The sequence below is a fragment of the Arachis duranensis genome, chromosome 10, assembly GCF_000817695.3.
Source record: "Arachis duranensis cultivar V14167 chromosome 10, aradu.V14167.gnm2.J7QH, whole genome shotgun sequence".
Taxonomy (NCBI): Eukaryota; Viridiplantae; Streptophyta; class Magnoliopsida; order Fabales; family Fabaceae; genus Arachis; species Arachis duranensis.
Window position 1 is genome coordinate 103,832,012 of NC_029781.3, and position 12,846 is coordinate 103,844,857.

Genomic DNA, 12,846 nt, shown 5'->3' on the forward strand with positions numbered 1-12,846 from the left:
AATAAAAGTAAAATTAGTTGAAATCACACAAATAGTTTATAACCTAATATCTGCTATACAATATATTTATGAGAAAGTCTAGAATTTCAGCACTTTTATTAAATTTTATCTAATACTTAACCATAAAAAAAAATTGAATAATATTATATTATTAAATGTAATCTCATATCATTAAAAATATTATTAATAGCTAATTAATGACTACAAATTACATAATCTACTAGTCCTCTATATTTATTAGTACATTTGATTCCGACCTTTTTTATAAATTATTATTAAATATTTTTAAAAAAATAAAAATTATTTTTTAATTAATTTATATCACATATACTAAAATAACTTTATTATAAATACCCAATAATAACTTATCGTTTAATTAATACATCAAGAATTATAATTTACGCCAACAACCCTTAATTTCGTTTCATTTTTATATGGGCAAACGTGTGTGCATGTACCCAACTTTCTTGTTTCCTCATCAACGTGCTTCCAACATCAAAAGTCAAAAGTGACTCTCTCTCTCTCTCTCTCTCAATTTATAATTGTCTTTATATAAAAATGTTTGTTTTTTATTATTGAATAATAAATTATAGGTAAAATTTAATTTTGATATATTATAAAAATATTTTTGTAAAAAAATATAATTAAACAAATAAAATACATTTTAACATAAAATTCTTCATTAAAAGATATTTTTAGCATTTTAATTTGAGTAGGGACTATATATTAGGGGTTGAAAGTGAGCGGAGCTGAGTTGAGTTAGACCAAGCTGAAACTTGACTCACGAAAATTAAACTTGGCTCACGGCTCGACTCATTAACAATCGAACCTATTTCGTAAGCTCAAACTCGACGTAACGAAAACTCTCGAGTTCACGAGTTGACTTAAATAATAGGAATATAATCTATAATTCTATATCAATAAATTATAACTTATATATATTTAAAAAGATCAATTTTATATATTATTAAAAAATATTTTAAAAAATAAATTTAATATATTATCTATCTATCAATTATAAATTTTTTATTTATATCCTACATCAAAATTATATACGAAAAATGATTATAAAATTTTAAACAATTAAGAACATTAATATATATGTAAAACTATGGGATAAGTATTGTTTTGATCCCTAACGTTGAGGGTCAGATTCGAAACCGTCCCCAACGTAATTTTCGATTTAGAATCAACCTTAACGTTTTTTTTTTCGTATTAAAATCATCCTTTTAATTTTTTTGGACAAAAAAACCCTCACGACTACCAGTACAATTACCTCCTCCTCCACCACCACCAACACCAACAGCACCACCACAACCACCACTAGCACCAGCACCAACACCACCACCAATACCAACACCAACACCACCACAACCACCACCACCACCACCAACACCAACCAACACCAATACCAAGAACACCAAACAACAACAACTTCTTCCATTAACAAATTAAAAATACAACAAAAACCAGATTCAACAAAACCAACAACAATTCAGAAATAAAAAAAGAACAAAATCAATCAACAACAATTCAGAAATCAAAACAAGAAAACCAACAATGATTCAACAAATCAAATCTATATTCAACAAATCAAAATCAGATTCAACAAATTAAATCCAATTTCAACAAAGAAGATGTAGAAGCAGAAGCACTCAAGCAGAAGCAGAAAGTAGAAGACGAAGCAGAAGATGCGAAAGCAGAGTAGACCCAGAAGATACAGAAGCAAACTCAGAAGATGCAAAAACAGAAGAAGCAGAACCAACGAAACAGCGGCGTGGTCGAATCGGTGGCGACGGCTCAGCGGCGTAGTTTTATGAGGACGACGCGACAGCATCGACGGCGGCGAGCCCTAGTGGCGTGGTCTCCTTTCCCTCTTCTTTTCTCTCCCGTCGCAGCCCCTCTCCTTTCTTTCGACGACGGGGACGGCAACTCCAAACTTCGCTGGCGCCGGCGTCGTCCCCCTCTCCCTTTTCCCTTCCCCTTTCCCCTTTCTCTTCTCTCCCCTCCCCCTTCGTATACCCTTTTCTTTCCCCCGGACGCGTTTTCTTCCCCCCCACCACGCGTTTTCTTTTATTTTTTAAAATTTTATAACTTTTATTATTAAAGTAGGGGTAGTTTAGGAATAACATAAAAAATTTTATTAAAAAGGACGATTTTAATGCAAAAAAACGTTAAGGATGATTTTAAATCCAAAATTACGATGGGGACGATTTCGATTCTAACTCTCAACGTTAGGGATCAAAACAATACTTATCCCTAAAATTATATATACAGCTCACCAACTAATGAGTTGATCTTATCCAAGTTTAAGCTCGTCTTATTTAATTTATGAGCTCAAATTCAAGTTCAATCTCGGCTCACCAACTCACGAGATCAGCTATATATATGTGTGTGTGACGGTTATAACGGTAAACCGCGCGAAATACATAGTATATATCTCTTCAATGGATAACACTTTCCGTGACGTACGTGGCACTCTTCCTTCTCACCGTAGCCAAGTTATGGCGGCACCGCAGCTTGTCCGGAGCAGAAGTGGAAGCGCGCCAGCCATAGCCATAACGGCCAACGACAGATCTTCACGGAGGTTGTCGGTCAGCTCGAGTAGCAAAAGATTCATCAGCGGCAATAACCGTTCAAAGTCAACATCATCAAGATCGTCAAGAACAGCGCAAAGTAGCTCGGGTGCCACGTCACCAGGCATGATGAAGAAGGTGCCTTCTGCGTGGGCGATGTCGCCGGGAAGGTCATCTCTTGGCTCTCCATTTGTCGCAAAGGCGTCTGAGTCTCCGGCAAAAGCCAATGGTGGCGGCGGCAGGCGAAGCGTGACCAGCAAGGTGTTGAATTATTTGAAGCAAAGAAAATCTTCGCCAATTGAAGAAGAAGGATACCATAGGTTTAAGATTTTGCATAACAGGCTTCTACAGTGGCGGTTTATCAATGCTAGAGCTCAATTTGCCATGGCTCGTATCAAAACTGTAGCCGAGGTTTGTTCTAACTTCTAAATCACCAATATTGACACATTAATTAGCCTTTTAAAAAAATTTGTAAAAAAATAGAATTCCGCTACCGCATTTCTGTCAACATCTGCCAATTTTTATTTATAATTGTGTTTAATGAAAGTATTTTTGTGAATGTGTCTAATAATAAAAATGTCTTTTTTATAGTCGTATTTAATAGAAGTATTTTTATAGATATATTTTCTGAATGTGTCTCTTTATATATGTGTTTAAAATATAATAATTAATTAGGATGCCACTTTAATAAAAACACTAAAAATATATTTTTTAAGACGTTTACATGTGTCATATTATTATTAGACATTTTTATTAAACTAGTTAATAATTTATTTTTTAATAAACCAGAACAAAATTGATTTATTTTAGCAATAATAATAAACCCAATTGTTTGTATTATAATTATTAGCCCTAATTTGATCCGATCGAATTACACAATCTAAGCCGTATATCTTTAAATTTTTTAATAAAAAACAAATATATCCCTGATTTTTTATTTTGTAGACATTTAAATCTCTAAAAATTTAAAAATACAATTAAATCTCTAAAAAAATTAGATTTATTATTATTGTTATAAAAAAACTAGTTTATTCTAATTTATTAAAAAATTTAAAATAACCAATTCATTAATACTTCAAATAATAATGCAAAACGTAAGCGTTTTTACAAAAAGACATTTTAAGCGCCTTTATAAGAGCATCTTTCAATTAATTATTGTTGACAATAAATTGACAAATAATATGTTGGTACTCTATACTTTTCCAAAAATATATCAGTTAACTTTTAATTAGTTAATGTTAATAATTTTTTATCATTATTGTAAAATTATTTTGATAGTGAATAGTGTTAATGTATTATAGTGATAGTGAATAGTAATTATGCATATGAGCTTATTATAGTTTAGTGTTTAGACTTCGTTTTATTTTGTGCATATCTCGTTTAAATTTAGAGTTTCGTATTCACAGTTTATCTTCTCCTCCAAAATCCAAATACTATTTCTATATGAATAATTCATATTTTACTAATTCTACTATATTTTTTCTTGTAAGAAAAAAAAAAGAAATTTACAAATTTACTACATTTTTCAAAAATAACTAACTAGATATTATAGTGAATGATTGTGTATGTACTTTGATTTGAAAATCTATTGTCATTTCTATTACTAAATATAATAAACTATTCAATAATCAATATTTTTTTCTTACATCTGTATATTACATTTAAACCAATATTAGTCAACTTTCTATTTTCTTTTCCCATTAAAAATGCTGACTTTCTAACATTTTTCATAAAAAATATTTTACGTTGATACTAGAAATTTAGAATTTATTGAATAATTTCGGTTGAAATTAGACATATAATTGAATAAGAAAACTTAAAATGAAAAAATTAATAAACTAATAAAGTAAAAGATTAATTATTAATTTTATAATTTTCATAAAAGATGACACATTATTATCTTAATTTAAGATAGATTAATTTTTTATTTTACTAATTTACCAATTTTTTCACTTTAGAGAATATTAATCCTTACATGATAGGATATTTGGAGTAATGAAAATAATAATATATAAAAGCTATAAGATGGTACAATTTGCTAAGACATAAACTTAATTGGTGTTAAGTGGATTTCAACCTTAGATATCAACTTCTGTGTATTTATTCAAAAATAGTATTTATATACTGAAATTAATTATTAAAATCAACTATTAATATATTTGTGTATAAATACATGTATAGTTTAATTTATTTTTAATGTGTATTTATATTTTAACATATATTTTATACTGCTGACTGATTTTAGTGTACAAGTAGCATAGTCGATATTCGATATTTATTAGATGAGATTTGCTTCATAGTTTTGCTTCAATAATCCTATCAAACAAGTGATGCTTCTTAGTTGTTTTCCTATTAATTTCAGATGCAACTCTTTTCTGTACGGTTTCGAACTCTCCGAATAAGAAAGGCGATAATACAAAAGAAAACTGAATTACAAAATGTCAAACACTTGCTCAAGCTTTATCATATAGTGATTCCGCAACTTCCCTTTCTTAATGAATGGGAAAAATTGGAGAGAAGAAATCAAGAATCAATTGGGAGATTGGAGAGGAAGTTGGTAGCACTATCCAATACATTGCCTTTGTCTAACTATCTTAAGGTACATACTTTATTGACTCGTTATTTATTTATTTATTTATTTTAACAAGCTCGTAATAAAAGGAAAGATAGGAACAAGCAATACCCGAATCTGAAGGGATGCAAGACCCCCTAAAAAGACAATATTCAAAAGAGTTGTCACCTCAATAACGGATCAAAATCCTTTAAATTGAAAAAAAAAATATAAAATAAAAAAATAAAAGTCTAATTACTATTGGATTATTAACACTTTAATTCTCTTCGTTTTAGAAGATCCTTTTTCTTTATTAAAAAAATCTTGATTATCTTGTTATAAACAACTTTGATTATTTTGCTATGAAATAACACATTGATTATTTTTATAGTGAAACACATTGAAATAACACATTGATTATTTCGCAATTAATTTTTAGTGTTCATAAAGTATTTTGCTTGCCCAATACTTTTATATTTTAGTAATTCTAATTTTGAATAGTCAGTCCTACCCCTACCCACAAAAAGATTGCAAAACCTTTAATGAAAATTGGGTTTGTTTGGTTAAGATTTTAGAGGAAATACCTCTTTAATTGAGTAGTATAGAAGTTGAACGACAGCAAAAATAAAAGAAAACATGTTTGTTTGTTTGGATATAAGCATTTTATTCCAAAGTAAAGAACCTCCTATACAAGATAACATAAAAACATCATTACCAAGTAGTATCATAAGTATCATACAAGACAATTAGACATGCCACACCTATACCATAATATAACTGAGATGTCATATAAGTTTCAACAACATCATCTGCACTACAAATCACAATGTTGTCTCAGCGCCATTATAAGGAAGCATACACACCATAGCTATATAGAGTACCACAAATTCATTAGTATAGCATTATATGTACAATTACCCAAAATATCAGTTAGATTACGCCGTCCGACCAACGCAGCAGCAGACCCTATGCAGGACTTCGGACTTCGGCTATATGAAGTAGAATAACGTCCTATTCCCTCCAAAAAGGGCTATTCAAAAGATAAGACCTAAGCCCATGGAAAGTGAAGGCAGAGGGAAAACAGCGCCACTATCCTATCCTGCATCAGTAACCAAAAAGTTTGCATCAACCAGTCTTTAGTGAAGTGGACTGGGGACCTGCCCATAGTCATCAGCACTTGAACCAGTAATATTAGATAAACCACTCTCCGGACTAGAGATATGCCCATCGGCGTGGGGCGCAATTTGGTCATCATCAGCAGGTGGAGGCTGCTCAGGCACAGAAGCAGGTGGCTGCTGCCCAACTTCAGGGGCAGGACCTCCAAATCCAGGAGGGGGCTGTGGTCCAAACCCAGGAGGAGGCGGTCCCATCGGAACTACTATCGGCACTGGGAATCCGATGCCATCACCAAAAGGGTTCAATGGATTGAACAGGGGGCTCATAAGAGGTATGGCAAATGGATGATTAAAGAAATAAGAATGGGTTACAAAAGGACCCATCATGAAAGATCCGGATACAGGATCGTAGTGCCACATGCCATCGGGAAACTCAGTGATTGTGATCATCGAGCCCATCTAAGAATAACATGAAAAACAACCACAGGGTAAGAATCTAGTATAAAATCTCTATAGGAGTAATAAGTGGTGCTATGATTATATCATGTCATCATTACCATCTCCATTTGCTTCCAAAGATTCATTCAACGCGCTTTTTACCATTAATAATCTAATTAAACTAGGTTTTGTATATTACCAAGGGATTGACTGAAACAGATGTCTTTTAAGAAAACACTTTACATTATTGTGGCCTTAACAACCATTCATCAAACAAGCACATACACGTTCCCAATCACATTTTAAGTAAAATATCACACAAGGAATGCAAACAGATGGTGTATTCCTTGTCATTTTAGTCATGAGCTCATTTTTCTTTATTGCCAAAAGCCACCATGATAGCCAAGTGTGAGCAAGGTGGAAACTTTTGTCCCCACTATGAGTAGGTCAATGCCACAGTCCTCGTTAGTGTTAATCATTTCACCAGCCCGACCTTATAATATGACTGGCCACCAATCAGCATAGTTAAGCATAAACCAAAGTTCCCTTGATCATTCGTCTTTTAGTTTTCACATCTTAGAACCTTCAGTGCCTCAGTGGCATCATCATGATTTTTGGCTCTAACACTCATTAGAAATTAAGTCATAAACTCAGAATATTCAAAAGCATATTTTCATAAATCTTCTGTCATAACTGTCATAACCTTTTGTCTTTTTGATACTTTTGGAGACCTTAATGGACCCCATTTTTAGAGGGTAGTAGACTAATAGTTATGCCAAACCTTGTTAGGATTGAACAGGGGACTAAGGATTATCCCCTTTTTATCCTTCACCTTTTAAGCTATTTTCCATCATAGGGGTAAAAGGGTAATTCTGTCATCATATGGTTTCTTGGCCCTTATTGCTCTAAGTTTCAAGTGTTTCGGATGTGTTTTAATGTGTCTTGACTAATGGACCACTTTGGCCCCTTTTATGGTCCATATAGACCATTGTGATATCATTAGTGTGTTAGAAGATATTTACTTAGTTCAAGGTTCTAAACCTAATTAAGAGCCCGTTTGGAAAGCTTTAAAAGTAATTTTTTTCGAGTTTTTAACTTATGAAAAGTAGTAGTATTAATGTTTGGTACAATTTTCAAAACCAAATTACAACTTTCTAAGAAAATATTTAGGAACTTATAAAGAAATTAAAAAAAATGACTTCTCTTATAATACTATTACTTTTTATCACATTTCTATAAATAAGCACTTTCGGACCTAAAAACCCAAATACAAAATAACTTATTTATAAGCTACTTTTATAAGCACATTTCAAAAAGAGCTTAATTAAATTGTTTAACCAAACTGGGCCTAATTAGAATTTCATGACATAATAACTTGTATTTTGGGTTTAAGTTCCCCTCTTAGGTTAGGACAAGGATTAGGTCAATTAGCCATGACCTATTTTGTGACTATTTACTTGGTCAGGTTTCGAAGAGAAGCCTTAGAGCAACGGTTAAGTTGTCTCTGTATGACCTGAAGGTCACATGTTCAAGCCATGGAGTCAGCCACTGATGTGTTAATGCGGGATGTTAGCGTTCAAACATGCAATTACAACTAAGCAAGCTCCAATGCCATCAATGACTCACAAATACAACTACAATCACATACACAATAACGCATGCAACATCAATTTCAACATGCAACCACAAAATTAGATAAAATCCCAAATAGAACCCTAATTAGAGCTTTGAACACAAATGATGCAATGAACTTCCAGTCAACCCCTACCTTCAGTACCAATGGCTTGGAGCTTGATCAAAGTACCTTAAACTTGCAAGAATTCCTACAAAGAAATTGTAATAATATTTAGCTAGTTCAACTACAAGATCCTTTATTCTTGAAGTGAAATTTCAAGGAGTGAAGAGAGAAACTCACGTGAGCGAAAGGAGAGAAGAGGTGATGTGTATTTTTCTTTCATGGATGTGAGAGGAGCATCGTGAAACCCATGGTGATTTGTACACAAAAGTGGTTTTTCATGAATTTTTGGAGGTTATTTTGGTCGCTTTCAGAGGAAGAAGATAAATCTGTAAATAATTACTGAAGTTAAATGAGACCAAGGATGCTCGTAAATATAGGGGAATGGATCTTTTTAATTGGTAAAAAAATTGATAATATAAAGTGTAATTTTTAATTTTTTATCAGTATAACGGTGAGAGATTATATTTATTTTCTTAATTATTAAAAAAATTGAGAAAATCTATTCTAATAAATATAACAGTGACAAGGATAAATAGCTTAATGATTGGATTCAACCTTAATTTTATTTGCGAATTAAAATTTTTTATATAAATTCAACTTTATTTTATTTGTGAATTGAGTTCAATACTAATTTTTAATGGGTAGGTATCTGATCCTACCTACAAATTATAAAAAAATATGTAACATTATTATATAATTCGATAATAATTTAAAATAGGACTGGTTTTTATGTAAAAAAAATAAATTATTAATTAATAATTTTTTCTTAGTAGTTAAAGATTTTTTATATTTAGTGAGAAGCCAGGTAGGGTGCGGGTTTCAAACTCAACCCACATCCTATCTGATCCGCATAAGAACCCTACCCACACTTAGGGGTGCACAGATCCGGCCCGGCCCGAAGGCCCGGCCCGGTCCCGAACACTTTAGGGACTAATTTGGTGTGATTTCATCGGGTCTAGGGTTGGGTACGGGTCTCAAAAATAGACCCGGTCATTATTTCGGGTCGGGTTTGGGCCATGGCTCGGGTCACCCGAAGTCGGCCCGGTGGCCTGGTCATCACACACAATTAATATTTTGTGTTATTAGTGATAGATCATGACTATTCTTAAGTGGAATTTAAGTATTGTAAACCTTAATATTTTGTGTTATTAGTCATTATAAGACTATAAATTAATGTTTTATGTTTAGAATGCATAAGACTTTAGACTAATACATAAGATTGTGTTATTTGTATTGATTTAAATATTTAGTATTATTAGACAATATTAGTATTGATTGTGGTTATGCTTTAGTATTGATTGTGGTTATGCTTTAATTTTGAAGAAGGGTTGGTTCTTGTTATATTTTTCTAAGTGAATTTTACCATGTTAACTAATGGTTGGAGTCTTATAAATTTGAATTTTTTTACATACTAGCTTACAAGAAGGTATCAACGTAATGTAATGTTAACGGCCCGGTTTTCACCCGGTATAATTATGGCCCGAAAGTATCTTGGTTTCATCGGGTCTAGGGCCGGGTTCGGGTCTAATAGATAGACCCGGTGAATATTTCGGGTCGGGTTTGGGTCACATCAAACCCGGCTTCACCCGACCCATGTGCACCCCTACCCACACGATATCCTACTCGCTGCGAATCGAGTTGGCAACCTTACCCGATCAGGTTGAGTCGAGAAACATTTTGCTAACTCCTATTCTGCTCTACATTGATTCGAAAATGATATTGTGACTCCTAATAATGATGTGTCAAGAAATCATTCTAGATTTTTTTTGTCGTGTCAGTAATACATTACAGTAAAATAAGACAATTAAATCCTTGAAAAAAATGTTAAGAAATAATTAAATCCCTAATTAATTTAAATATAAATACACTCATAGTGAACTATAAAGTAGGACAAATATCTCTAAATTTCAACAAGTCATGGCTGCATTGATTGGTAGCTTTAGTTAGTCACGGCCTCAATTCCTTGCTCCTCCTTTTTTTTTTCTGCAAGGTCTTGATATGAGCGCAATAAAAACTAACTCATTAAGCTCAATCCCTTTCAATTATTCTCTTCTTGATTTTTAATATAAATTTCATGTCCCATCTTTACAATATTCAACTATTAGTGTTGTGAACGTGATTTTGTCAGATTTTAAATCTCTCCCACTCATCGTATGTACAAATTTTTTAACTTTCTTCAAATTGCAAATCTTTACAAGGATCATTGATTAGTGCATTGTACGTTATCACATCCGAACTAATGCCTTGATTGATCATTATCTAAAAATTATTGTCTATTAATTAAAGTGGTAAAAGTATCACCATTTAAGACCAACCCTTTCTTGTACATGTCATAAAAAAATCTCCTTTTTTTTGTACATATCATCAAATAAAATCTCTGTAACATAATAAGAAGGAGAAAAAGAAGTAAGAAACTAAGGTTACTACCAATTAAGACCAACAACCATTGTAATAACAGATACCATGACTTGAAATTTAGGGGTAGTTATTCTACTTTATAGTTTATTATGGATGTATGTGTCTATGTTTAAATTAGTTAGGAGTTTAAGTATTTTCTAAATTTTCTTTAAGGGTTTAATTATCCTATTTTACTGCAGCATATTGATGACACAGTAGAAGACGTGATACATAGACAAAATTTGTTAGCTTTTGATAGAAATATTAACGAAAAGAATAGAATGTTTGACAAAAATAAGTAGAAGCCGCAATATCATTTTTCAATCGATAAGAGACAAAAAAAAATTAACAAAATGGTTAGGGACTGAATTGGAATTTTACTAAAAAAAATTTACTAAATTAGATGGTAAAAAATGTGTTGAATTTTTTACACTTATTATTGTAATACGTGTTTTAGACTTTTGACATATAAATTGGCAAAACAAAAATTTGTATTTCATTATAAATTTATAACTAGATTTTAGCGAGATAAAATTGAGCATCCTATAAGATCAAAATGTATAATAAAACTTGTAAATGTCTAAATAGTTATATATATAGTATATCTTTTTTTATTTAATTGTATATTTTCAACCAATAATAATTGGATTAGACAAAAAGACTCAATAAAACAAAATAAAATAAACAAAAATAAAATAATATATTTAAAATTACTCTTTTAATTTTTTTTAGCATTATAATTTATTACCCACTAGTAGCTATTACTCGGGTCACCATGGCTAGCCACTTTTGGCCATCCCATCCGACCATCTTAAATTATAAATTTTAAATTTTAATTTCTAAATTCTAAATTAGTTTTATTTTGTTTTACTTTTAAATTTTTTTATTTGAATTTTGGATGAATTTATTATTTTAAATTTTGAATTTTCTTTAAATATTCAATTGTTCGTTGATTTATTAATTAAAAAATGTGGACTCCCAATACTTTTTTAATTACATATTCTTTACAGGTTGACACTGTGTCTGTCTCTGAAGTCTTGAACACTGCCATTGACGTAATGGACCACGTTGAACAATTGATCATGAAATTCCAAGCTCAGGTTCAATTCTTCTTTTTTTATAATAATAATAATAATAATAATAATAAATGTTCCTTTAAAACTAGAATTAAGAGTTTTTTTAGCTCAAATTTTAAAATTTTAAAAATATATTTCTTTTACAAACATGTATAACGAAAGTTATTTAGGAGCAAAAATTTGTGCACTAAAACATTTTCATTATTTGCCATTATATATAGTAGTATAGTACATGAGTGCATAAATAATAATAATATGATAATAAAATTTTGTTACATAGAAGGATTAATCATAGAATTATTGTGAATGTAGCAGGTTGAACGAATTCTTTATCAAGTTACGGAACTAATTACAACATCAAAACAGGAAGAAGAGTACTTACAGGATCTTATGGAGGTAGTTCCAATGATTACTACTTTAATGGTAAGCCTAAACCACCTTTACTTATTTTTAATTTCAATAACTAAATCCCCATTAAAAAAACCAAATAAAAAGGATCTATTTAAATGCATATTGCTCACGAAATTAAAGCACCAGATTGATAGGCGATAGCATTAGCATTTTTCTAAGCATTGTTAAATTATTAGGTGCGTTTGATTTGCGTTTTTTATTTTTTGCTTTTATTTTTACTATTTTTTATTTTTTAAATTTTATAAAATAAATAGTAAAAATAATAAAATTTTATTTTTTATTTTTACTTTCTGTTTTTTTTATACAAAATTTAAAAAATAAAAAAATTTAAAAAATAAAAATAAAAAATAAAAATACAAACCAAACATAGTCTTATTATTTCGCAGGATAATTTTTAATTGCAGATCATACTTCTACACAAAAGTAAAATAGGGAATATAGAGTAAACAATTTCTAAACGAAGAGTGAAGGGAGCATTTTCTAAATTGTATTTGGATGATAATTTTTATTAATTAAATGTGTGTTAGTTAATTAGATGGTAAAT

General features: G+C 30.8%; 2 protein-coding genes across 2 annotated transcripts; one reads left to right on the forward strand and one right to left on the reverse strand.

Annotated features, from left to right (window-relative positions):
- Nucleotides 1–2,504: 2,504 nt before the first annotated feature.
- On the forward strand, nucleotides 2,505–3,005 carry LOC110276475 (QWRF motif-containing protein 7-like). Its single transcript, XM_021133343.2, has one exon. The coding sequence runs from the start codon at nucleotides 2,505–2,507 to the stop codon at nucleotides 3,003–3,005; it is 501 nt and encodes a 166-aa protein (XP_020989002.2).
- A 2,810-nt stretch (nucleotides 3,006–5,815) lies between these two features.
- On the reverse strand, nucleotides 5,816–8,739 carry LOC107471752 (uncharacterized). The gene is made up of 3 exons (XM_016091242.2): nucleotides 8,596–8,739; nucleotides 8,449–8,503; nucleotides 5,816–6,701 (listed from the first exon to the last, which is right to left on the reverse strand). The coding sequence occupies exon 3, from the start codon at nucleotides 6,699–6,701 to the stop codon at nucleotides 6,264–6,266; it is 438 nt and encodes a 145-aa protein (XP_015946728.1). The 5' UTR covers nucleotides 8,449–8,503; nucleotides 8,596–8,739; the 3' UTR covers nucleotides 5,816–6,263.
- Between the last annotated feature and the right edge of the window lie 4,107 nt (nucleotides 8,740–12,846).